At 40.2% G+C, this 12,066-nt stretch overlaps 1 protein-coding gene across 2 annotated transcripts in view; it reads right to left on the reverse strand.

The window, feature by feature from the left end:
* The window catches only part of grin2aa (glutamate receptor, ionotropic, N-methyl D-aspartate 2A, a), a 168,874-nt gene that overhangs the window by 12,833 nt on the left and 143,975 nt on the right, over positions 1 to 12,066 (reverse strand). For both annotated transcript variants that reach the window (XM_087839679.1, XM_006798054.3), the window contains exons 8-11: positions 11,219 to 11,372; positions 10,065 to 10,190; positions 9,513 to 9,742; positions 2,394 to 2,554 (exon numbers count right to left, since the gene is read on the reverse strand). In XM_087839679.1, coding sequence (XP_087695805.1) covers positions 2,394 to 2,554; positions 9,513 to 9,742; positions 10,065 to 10,190; positions 11,219 to 11,372 — 671 coding nt within the window. The remainder of the gene's footprint in view (positions 1 to 2,393; positions 2,555 to 9,512; positions 9,743 to 10,064; positions 10,191 to 11,218; positions 11,373 to 12,066) is intronic.

The raw sequence follows: 12,066 nt of genomic DNA on the forward strand, positions 1-12,066 counted from the left end.
CATGTAATTGAGATGATGCAGAGCAAAATAGCAATAGATAAATATTGTAAAGAAAAAGTAGTCAATCTGACCTTGGTCTTGGAGAAAATTCCAACCCAGATGAAGGCCCTAGCATGAGTACTGGTCAGAAGAAAGCAACAAAGCAAAAAAGGTATACTGGGGACAAACCAAGCTAATTCCACTAGGCCTGCTGCGAGGGGAAAAAATCATCAAAATACTGTTTGTGACAGTTTTACGGAGGAGGATTAAGGCCACTGGGGAAAAAAAGTGGGAAAAAAGTCGGAATTCTGACTTTTTTCTCAGCATTTTGACTTTTTTCTCAGAATTCTGAGTTTAATCTCATAATTCTGAGATTAAAGTCAGAATTCTGACTTTTTTCTCAGAATTCGAAAAAAAAAAAAAGATGTTCCCACTTCTTTTTTTCCCCCAGTGGCCCTAATCCTCTTCTGTACATTTTTGTTTGGTGGTGTGAAATATGTGCCGTGGCTCCAAAAGGTTGGGAAACACTGCACTATGGAATGCTTTGCAATCAAAATATCTTTGCATTAATTTTTTAATTGGCAAAATAGTTGATTTTCATAATTCTATTATATTCAAATGATTTTAAAAATATATTCTCTAAAAATTTGTGTCTGCAAATATAAATCTGTCAATATATAAATTGCTTGAATTGCCTCCCACAACTATGTAAGCTACAGAAAAGGATGCCACATACAGTTACTGACAAAATCTTAAGCACATGGAGATATGTTTGCTGGGTTTTTTGCGTTTAATGCCAAACTTGTCCCTATAATAGCATAATACCATGATGAAAACACCACTAATTATTGATCAGATAGAGGTTTTAACCATGATTTGATTTGTGCCATGTGCTTTTAGCATTTATTCTAGCAATTAATTGTCCACTCTGTTACTATCAGACTTTGTTACCAATGTAGAGAAACTGTACGATTCATCATAATAGATGGGGGTGTTTTTTTCTGAAAAAAGAGGGAAAAAAGTTGCTAACTTGAATTTGGCAATCATCAACTTGTTAAGACTGAAGATGTTTTCAATACTGGAGAATCGAGTGTGTTACAGTGCGACGCTAATGCGGTGGTTCAAGCATTATAAACTCCCAAACTCCTCTGAAACACATGTATTAACACAACATTATAATACCCATTAAATTAACCATAACCATTAAAACAGTTGAACTTTGCTTATTTTTAAAGAGTAACAATAATTAAATCAAATCACTTTTGCTCCCCTGTGAATATTCTTGGTTCCTGTGGCTGTAACAGATTTTGTGTGTGTCTTTGTGTGTAAAGCCTCTCAGCATTATGTGTGATCACAGCTAATCCAGCCATCGAGCCCCAAATAGCTGAATGGTGCAGTGCTGCTCAACTGCTTATGCCACAGAGCCGAAATATCAATGACTGCATTACTGACTGCAGACACCTTCAGCAGGTGGAGTCCACAGATACACAGATAAGCTTGTGTTTTTGTGTACTTATAAGCTGTTGTGCACAAAGCATTAGTTTACTTCAACACATGTATATATGTTGCATGTGGATAAAACAACAGAAGCCAGGGTGCCTAACAGTACCATAGTGGCTGTGTTTACATCCAGCTTTCTTATACTGTAACTTGTGGATGGAAGATAAGGAGCTGAGAGGATCTATTGTTTCTCTATTTAATTTCTCCCCAGGGGCAGCCTGTTGTCTAAGCTATAGAACCTCTAATTGGATCCCACCCCATTGCCAGTGACCAATTAAAAATATCCTCTTGTCATCTCAACGACCGATTGTCATTTAACGTTCTCATTTTCCCTCCCGTCTCTCTTATCCTTGATGCTCCATACTCCCTTTCCTGTCCCTTTTCTCTGCCCTTCTTTATCCTCCCCTTCCCTCACTTTTCTTTTCCAGTGCACTCTCTATGTTCTTATTCTCTAGTCTCTTGGCCCATTTGTGCTTCATTTTCTGCAATTAGACATTTGCCACTTGGGTTTCAACTCTTACCCCCTTCCTCTTGACTCTGGTCCTCACTTTTCTTTCCCCCCATCTTTACCTTTATTTTTTCATCCACACACTATTTAGATCTCTCCTTGGTTAGACTGATAACCGCCCCACTCCCCACCCCCTTTACACACTTTCAGTCCCACTATAGAGTCCAGTGCTAAAAATAACCCTTGCTGTTCCCAATGAGGAAGCCCATTCATCCACAGTCTCACAGGACCTGTCACCACAGACACAAACACACACACACACACACAAGCGTGGATACATTCAGGCATAAAAGAGGTACACTTCACAGGCCTAGGGTTTCACAAAAAACTACACACATATGAATGATGTAAAAGTGCACTTACCAACAAACTCACAAAAACCCATGCACACAAAGTGTCTGTTTACCCCGTTTTGAGGCTGACGAGTGCATCCTGGACTCCAGTTTGGTGATACTTCACCATATACTGGTGCATGGCGGGATAGTTCTTCCTGATGTTCCTTTCAGTGGAACCATTTGGAACGGTCCCGAAGCGGAACGGAGGCGAGTAAGCATATGGGTTCTGAAACTGTGAGAAGAACAATGGAGAAGGAAAAGGAAAAGCTGAGGTTACACATCTTCATTTGAATTTATACACTTCAAGAGCAACCCTTACTGAAGGAACCACTGGTGCCGTAGTTTCCCATCCACTCGCTGATTTTCTTTTCTTTTTAAATTCTCCCATCATTTCTCTCTGCCTCCTCCACAAACCCCCTCAGGTATAATCAGTGTATCAGAGTACAGGTCAAGAGTTTTGTCCAAGCGTGCTTGTAGCTGAGGTAAAAACCAACCCTCCAGCACTGTGGTAACAATCTGCCCTTGGTGCCAGAAGCAGACAAACCCTGTCAATTACAAGTGTGTATTTATGAGCCTCACTCTAACCACATGCTGTGCTAGTTTGTGCGCCGACGGTTTCAGTCCATATTATTAAAGCGGTTCTCAAAAACATAACACTGCATGTCATCTCAAACGCTTACAGGCTTACTTTACTTTGCTTTAACGTATTCATACAACACACGATTGACTCCACTTGTAGGCCGCTACTGGAGGATTTCATTAGCGGATTATTAGCATTCCTGTTGTTTTCTCTGTCTGTTCAACATACACAAAACTCATCTGCTTGATTGTTTGCAAAAACGATGCACTGTTTGCTTGCATCAAAAACTAATCTGCATAATATATTTGAGCATATTTCTAAGCGTTTATACATTCTGCATCTGACGGCACATATATGTGTCTCCGCTGTGTAATCAGGTCAGGGTGAGCGTGAGCGCGTGTCGACAAGTCAAACTGCGCTGTGCATACTAGTGCGCATTCATATGTTAGTGGAGATGTCACACAGTGTGTTTGTCAGCATGACAAGCAACAGCCCTTAGGAGACATTCTCTCCTCCCACAGTCCTTGCTATTGTTTACTTCTCCTTCTTCATCTTTTCTTCATTTGTGCCTTTCTTAAGGTTAAATAGAAGCTTTTAGGTCAGGAGAGGGTAAATGTCCCAGGAGGAGTGAGAGGGGGGTGACAGGGGCTGGTTGGGGTGTGGTGGAGTGGTGGGTTGGGATTCAGACTGGAAAAGCACTCTTCTCTTGCTTGATAATTACCAGTGAAGGGCTTTTAAGAACTGCACCAGCTGCTGCTAACGAAAGCTTAATGCAGAGCTGACGACAAAATGAAGGAGCGGAGGCAGGAGAGGATTTGAGGCTAAGATAGGTGTAGATAAAAGAACTCACCGTCCTGCAACATAGCCACAACCAGATCGTGGGGATTGTTGTCCGTCAAGGCTTTCTGGCAAGATTTCCGGACGATTTTCTGATGCAGGGTTTCCAAAGACTATTTTAAAAAAGCACGTATTCTCAACTTTCAAATACTGCCATGCTGTCAGAAACCTCCAGGTCTTACCAAATTATCCATAAGATGTACTTTAGCGTCTTTTCCTTGATACAGCAGTATACTTTTACTTGCAGGTTAGCTGCCAGAATCTGTTTGATTAGCTTTAGAAAGAGATCACAGTTTTGCTTCAAATATATGCAGGGTTGCGCAAACCCTGCACATTAAACTGCATTTCAGTACAATGCCATGGGGAAAGGAGAGCATCAGTAAGAGGTGAGCTTTGAGTGAGGTGAGTCATCTGGCCTAAATCTGGTAATGTGTGTAATGACTGTAATAATCACTAATCTAATTAAAATATGAAGGTTTCTCACAGGACAAAATCCAGTTACCTGGGTAAAAGACTCAAAACCCAGATGAGAAATTTCTCTCATATACAGTCAGGTCCATAAATATTTGGACAGAGACAATTTTTTTCTAATATTTGTTTTCTGTTCCACAATGAATTTTAAAAGAAACAACCTTGGTGCAGTTGAAGTGCAAACTTTAAGCTTTAATTCAGTGGGTTGAACAAAAAGACTGTATAAAAATGTGCGGAAGTAAAGCATTTTTTTAACACAATCTTCTCATTTCAGATGTTTTTTTTTCTGTTTTCGCAGCTTAGGGATGGCTTGTTTCACCTGCATGGAGACCTCCTTTAACCACATAGTGTCTGTTCACAGCAAAATCTTCCTTTTATCTGTTGAATTGGTAATGACATAATGAAAAAATTGCCCACACCTGCCCACGAAACAGCCTTTGAGTCAATTGTCCAATTACTTTTGCTCATTTAAAAAAAAAAAGGATGGCACATGAGCTAAAACTCCTAAACCCTTCATCCAATTTGAATGTGGATACTCTCAACTGAAAACTGAGAGTCTACACATTATGTCCATGTATGTTACATAACTATAATTGGAATATGTTTTATTAAATAGGTAAAAACTTTCACCTTAAACAAAGGACAGGTTACATGTTTACAGACACTGGATGGCGATGTGAGTATCAGTTGACTCGACAAACCACAGAAATGAGCAAACCTACAAACCTACACAAGCTAAATGGAATAAAAAAAAATAAAATAAAACACAATAAAATTATAGTAACTCTGTGCAACATATAAATATATTGCTTACAAATGTCTGTGGTTATCATGAAACCTTGATTGATCTCATTGCTTTTGTCATGTTTATTAACTCACCCTACTCCTTTATCTTCTTCTATTTTGTCCTACAGGTCTTCTTTGGTCTGTTCTGCTTCTGCTTTCCCCTCCATCTCCTAATCTCTATAAACTGACTGGTTCTTGTATAGCGCTCTGTTACTTTACCTGAGCACTCAAAGGAGTTTATGCAACATGCTTCCTTCACTCATTCACAATTTTCTATGCTTGAGTGGTTCCTGCCGAACAGTTGGAGACATTCACACTCTGATGGATGTATTGGAGAGCAACTTGGGGTTAGTATCTTGCCCGAGGATATTTGGCATGCAGGCTGATACATGTCTTACTATCTTTTTTTATTCTCTGTGTGTGTAAATATTATGCTATAAAACAGCGGAGATCACGGCATGAACAAAATTATTCAGACTATGTGCAATAAACTTGCAACCTCGCTGCCTTTAAAATGGTTGAAGAGCAGATCTGCGTTCACACCAGTCTTCAAAGCAACTTTGGTGCATCAAAATACCAATAAACTGAATGACTTCAATTAACTGAGATAAACTGGCAAAAATCACAAATCTGTTGCAATGTCCACAGAAATTCATATTAAACAGAAATTTACATTAACAACTTACATTTGTTGTCTACTCAGAACCTCGTAGATTTGAAACAAAATGTTTGAATTATAGCAGGCACTGTGCAACCTTGCTTTTACGTAGAGCGAGGCACATTGCAGAAGAGTTGCACTCATTTATGAACTAGACTGTAATTATTTGCAAACCTTCACTAGTCTGTCTGAGAGTGATTGCAGTCAGACAGTCAATGTTTGGAGGAAGGCCGCCTCCCACCAGGTGACCTCTGTAATTACCATGCGATCAAAAGTGATCCTATTGTGCCATCCTATTTTTAGTGACTGAGTTATTAGGGGTCTCCACGCTACATTTTCATGTCCCATCGCTTCCCAGCGTTTGTCTACATGTCTACAAATCTACACGTATGTGACTGTTAGTGAGATGTTTTAAATCTCTTCTAAGTAGATGCATGTGGAAAGTGCCAGAACCTATTTATTTCATCATAATGCCGCTGAAAGCTACTACAGCTCCAACAACAGCAGCAAGTTGTTTACATTTGAACTTCGAAGTCTGTAGGCTTCGCAAAAAGCAATTTTATAATGCTGAGAAACCGAAACAAAACCGAAAAGCAGAGAAAGAGCAGCCAGATTTGCAAAGACAAATCCCCATGCACCATAAAACACCAAAGACCTGTTAACTGACTGATCTCCACTTGTGCATGAAGCAGGCTGCTTAGAGGACAAGTTCAACAGCTCAGTAAACATCCATTGCTTTCTCTTCATCAATTATTAAAACAAATAAAAACAGCTCTTCCTGTCACCATTGACTGAAATGGACACAATGCACAAATACTGCAGCTTTAAGAAAGTGATATGTAAAATACACTTTTTTAAAAACAAAAACAAAACTCTTTTTGAAGGCTTCAGTTAGTAGGAATTTAAAATCAAAACAATGTGACACAGCGATCGACCAGTCGTGCAGTTAATGTGTAATTTTAGAAGAAACACTTCATTACCAGTAATTTGTTCTATTGTACTTCCCCACAGGTGTCTCACAGACCATTCTAAGAATTCTGTTAGTAACTAATGTAATCAACTTAAATTTATACTTGCATACAATTCTTAAAGCTCTCTATTCCTAGATTTGGCACAAACATCCACCAAATGTAATCTACAATCTACAAAGTCTGTAAAATAATGCCTGTGTGACTTATTATGATCTTTGAGCAATGCTAACAGCGATGCTAAAACGATCACTAGTTAAACAAGCTTCTACACTAGGGGTGGGTTTTGATTATCGATTTATCGATTAAAATCGATTCTAGCTTGGATAACGGGATATCGACTCAATAAAATCCTGAATCGATTTTTAAATGTGAATGTATTTTGCACGAAACGTCAGAATCTCAGGTTAAACCTCACAAACTTTCAACAACCACCAAACAGCTAAAACAGTAAATGAGAGCAGGTACACGGATTCTGCACAAAGACGTAAACACAAAGCGCGGACCAGCCAATAGATCAAAATCAGTGGAGATGTCGCCTTTCTTACCCGACGGAATGGACACAGGCAGGGCTGAAAGCCGACAGCTCCCTGATTCTGATGTTTCGGTGGGTCCGCGCTTTGTGTTTACGCCCTTTTTGCACTGATTCTGAAGCTGCAGGTTTTTATCTCTCTCCAAACAATATTGACTGAACCAGCAGTCAGCACTTCACATAAACATCGTCATGAATTCCCTTTGACTTTTCCTGTTTTGCTCCCACCAAGAAAAAATCACACTTCATGCAGAGCTCTCTCTCTCTCTCTCTGTACTTCAAGAACAGTTTCCCGTCTAAAAATCTCTGTTTTCTGCATTATTCACCTGCTTTTTACGCACAAGTCTGCCGTTGTTTACAGTGCTGTCGGCCGCTGTTTTTTTTCCTTTTACTTACTTCTGAAAAGAAAGCCTCATTTCTGCTGTTCAATACTGAACAAATTTAAACTTTTCACTTTTTAAAATTATGCAGAAATTGCAAAACGCTTGGCTGTGTCTCTAATAAAACCTTTGTAACTTTGCTCTGCTTCACTTCAGCAGCATCAGGTAATGTTCATATGTTGATTAATGGTTTTCTTTCGTTTTTGATCTACTGCAGAATATTTTTAAGGTCATCTGCTATAAAATCCCAGGCCAGGAAAATCTTCTTTGTTTTTATAGATAGAAAAATATGGAAATGTACTGATACGTGATCAGAATTATAATATTTCTGACTGTCTGAGGCAAAATTTCCCTGATTCAAATTGAATCGTGGATCGAAATCGATACGGGACCTTGTGAATCGGAATCAAAACGATTCTAGAAATCAGTGATGATACCCAGCCTATTCTACACTGCTGCCACTTTTCATTAGAAAGTGCAAAATCTTGTCCACTGCACATAGTTTGTGAGCACCATAAGTATATGGTAGAGATGAGCCTGTACATATATCACTACTATCAGTACTAACATTTCAGACTGAGTGGTAGTAAACTATTTGCTGCCTTTAAAGATCTGTCATCATCATTAGCTTAAATACATATTAACTGTAACCACACCTACACGCACTGATATAACGAGGCAGCGAAGGGGAGCTATCTGATTCACACCGCTGTCCATTACTAGTATTCAACAGGAATGTATGCTATCACAGCTATAGCAAGCTAGCCAGAAAGCTAAAGGTAAAGCACCAAACCTAGGGATGGTAACAAACAACGGCAAAAGCCTGCTTTGGAAACTATGCCTATATTTCCCAAATGCATTGAGGGGAGTGATGCAATCTTAAACTTCATCTCGTTGAGCACTGATGCAACAGAGTGTTGTGTGTATGTGTGTGCGCTTTTGCGAAGCATTTTGGTCCTGCAACTTTTGAAAGAAAAAAATGTTACTTTTAGGGGAAAAAAGTGTTTGCCTCATCATATAAAATGATTATAATTGCATTTTAAAGGAAATGGTTGTACCAAAGTATAAGAATTTACACTAGTGGTGTCACATCCTTACCCCTGGTTGAAAGGTACAGTAGAGTGCATCTGTTTGTGCCTGCTAACGGTCTAAACCCACTTAAAGTAAACTACACAAAACATGGCCGTGCACAAGGAATGCTTTTCATCATTTTGTCGGTCGCATTTGGCTTGATGGCGAGCCTCTCTCAGCATAACTGTCTAAACGGCCATTTGCCCTTCTTGTCTGTTTCCTTTCGTTCCCGACCCTCCCTGTCTTTCCACATATTCTATTTTCTCCCTCCTAATGCCTTTCTTCCCTTACCTCAGCCTTCAACCTGGCCCATATCTGTCTGCCTGTTGTCTTGTACCATCTTGTGTGTCTTGGCCTTTTGCTAGTCCTCAGTCTCTCTCCTGCCAATTGATGTACCTCTTACACCATCCCTCCCTCCCTCTCTCCGTCTGTTTGTTGTCAAAACCCTCTACGTCAGCCTTCTCTTGATAGTATCGCCCCTAATACATCTGTATTTCTGTCCTTGGAAGCACTCTGCTCTTTTGTCTAGCCTTCTCCAACCCTCCAATCTGTTTCACTACATTTGGCTTGACCTTTTCTTTTTATATCCCAGTCTTTCTGTTTGTTGCTGCATTTTTCTATATGCATGTCATTTTGATTCTGAGTGCATAAAACAGAGCCCATGTTAATTCATTCTGGAGCAACAGAACACAATTTCCAGCTGGATTTAAAACGGTAAAACTTGTACATTTGAATTCAGGTGACTGGAACTTCGTGAGAAGAAAGGTAGTGCCACACGCAACAAAAACAGGTGCTATGCTTCATTTTCCCCTTCATCCTATGATGATTTTCTAATCCTGTTGTATGATATAAAACTGCAGGCCTGCAAAAAACATATCATAAAACTACCTCATTAGTTCTTCGTTACCTTGTTGTCTGAAAGCCCGGTGACTTGGTCGACAAACTCCTCCTGAATCATGAAGGCGGCCAAGTTGGCAGTGTAGGAGGCCAAGAAGATGACAGCGAAGAAGGCCCAAACTGACACTATGAACTTGCTGGTGGTTCCCTTTGGGTTTTGCACCGGCACCGAGTTGTTGAAGACCAGACCCCACAGCAACCACACTGCCTTGCCCATGGTGAACGAAGGGCCGTGAGGGTCTGAAAACGAGGAAAGAGAGAGTGTGTGGGAAAGAGAGATGGATGGTATAAAATTAGAAAGAAAGAAAACAAATATTTCAACATCTATTTGTAGAACAAGTGACATGTAATTGAAACTACACAATATTAGAGCAGTGGACTTGTGCTTCTGTGTTAAATTTATGTCGTAGGTATATTATAACCCTCCTGAAACCCTACGGCATAACTTGACGTGCACCTCCTTAGACTACACGCAGCAGCGCCACAGCAACACAGGCATAAATGTTGGCATAGGCTAGAATCAGTGCAGGAGTCTAAATTAAGCTTGAGTGTCCGTACTCACCTTTTCCCTGTGCCAAGTTTCTGTTGAAGCCAAGAGGACTGATGTATTCGAACATGAAGACAGCCATTGCAGTCACCAGCAGGAGCATCACAAACATCATCACCCACACTGATGCACTGAATGGCTCTGTGAAAGAAAGAGAGAAAGTCAAGAAAACAGAGGTCGTGCTCATGCTTAGCTAATACTGCACTTTTTATAGCTTATCCATCACTTTTTCTTATCATTTGCACACTCCTCGTCTTTCCATAAACTGAAGGAATAAACAGGTCAGAAATAACGTATGCACACACACACACATACTGAGGAAAGAACTCCATGTCCAAGCAGACCGTTCTAAGTTCAGAAGCCCTACAGATCTCACCCCACCCACCTACCCCAAACCACTTGCATATATACTGGCGTTCCTCCTATTTGGCTGTGGAATAAGGGGTACAGTATAGAAAGCCCTGGTGTCAGCACTCCTGTCCTCCCTCTGAACCCTTAACATTACTGCAGAGATTAAACTCTGCTCTAATGTATGGGAGAGCACTGCTGGCATAGGGCCGCACACCGGGATGTGTGCATTTGAGTGTGCATGTGCAGAGTGGCAAGCAGCCATTATGAGGTTTTCCTGCTAAGCCCTTATAATTTCCATTTTCACACCACTAACTGCATGCTTCCATGCAGGTCAGCATGTGTACTTGCTTGTGCGTCCTTGCTGTGTGTGTTAGAGTTTCTCTTTTTCGTGGAAAATCCTGCAGCCAATTTGCATGTAAGCTTGTGTGTGCATTGGGTCAGTGGCATCGCAAACTATTGTGGATGTCAATGTTAAAGCACTCTGCCTCAAATGAACGTGACTGAGGAACCATAACGGGGATAGCCGTGGTCTCTTAGGTTAAAATCCTGCGGTTAAGTGCCTCTCAGGTAAGTGAGAGTCGCTGTGGCAGGAAGCGGGCGTTCAGCTAAATCCCTCAGATGAAAGAGCAAGTATTGACAGCTGTGTAACAGAAGTGAATTATGTTGTCAGTGCTGTATCTGAGGGAACACACACACACACACACTCAAAACAAACACCGTTCTATACTAACACAAACCGGAGAAGCAAACAAGACAGGTTTTCTTCTTGTTCTCTCCTCAGTCTAACAAGAGAGGAGCAGCTATTTGGTGACAATTACCAAGGAAGGCTGATGGGGACACGGTTCCATTGCTACGGGACACCATGACACTGATCCCAGTTTCCACGAACGGGACGGAGAAATCGATGACCTCAGAACGCTCCTCATTGATCGTCAGAGATCCGACGGCCATGACGGCTTTCTTATAGACCACCTTTTCAGGGTAGGGGAGGAGGTGGGAGGAGAGCAGGGACATAAGAGGAATGATTGGGGAGAAAGGAAGAGAAAGTTACAATCTACTCATCCATTCATCCATCTGGATCCTTTTCCAGCTTTGTTGCCTAAAGTCCACCCCAGCTGTCACAGGGTCAAAAGGTGGAGTACACCCTCAATAGCTATCACAGAGTAGAAAAATGTCTTCATTAGGCTAACTACATGTTGTCTCTTCCATCCTAGTAAATGTTGACAAGAATGTAAAGATTACTGATAGCACATAAATAAAGTTTTTAATCTCATACTGAAATTTAATCAATGTAGCCAATATGCAAGCAGAAGTGAAAAATAGGATTAAAACAAATAACAAATAACAAATAACATTCAACCCAGCAAATGAAGTCTACCATTAAAAAATACAGACAGCTATAAAGTTTATAGTCTTAAAATGAACTCTGGAACTTGGGTCTTCAGGTCTGAGTTGCTATAGTAACAGTTTTTTTGTTGTTGTTGTTGTTGTTGTTTTTTACACTCTCTGAACATTTGCTCTGGCGATATTTAAATTTATTTTGAAACATAAAAAAATGAAAAAATATATGATCATTCTAACAGTCTGCTTTTAAAAAAAAGCACATTTTAAATTGTTGGTCACTTTTTTTTAGTGCCTTTGATTACAGATTACTTAAGATCAAACT

The sequence above is a fragment of the Neolamprologus brichardi genome, chromosome 4, assembly GCF_056152115.1.
Source record: "Neolamprologus brichardi isolate AB-2024 chromosome 4, ASM5615211v1, whole genome shotgun sequence".
In the NCBI taxonomy this organism is placed as follows: domain Eukaryota; kingdom Metazoa; phylum Chordata; class Actinopteri; order Cichliformes; family Cichlidae; genus Neolamprologus; species Neolamprologus brichardi.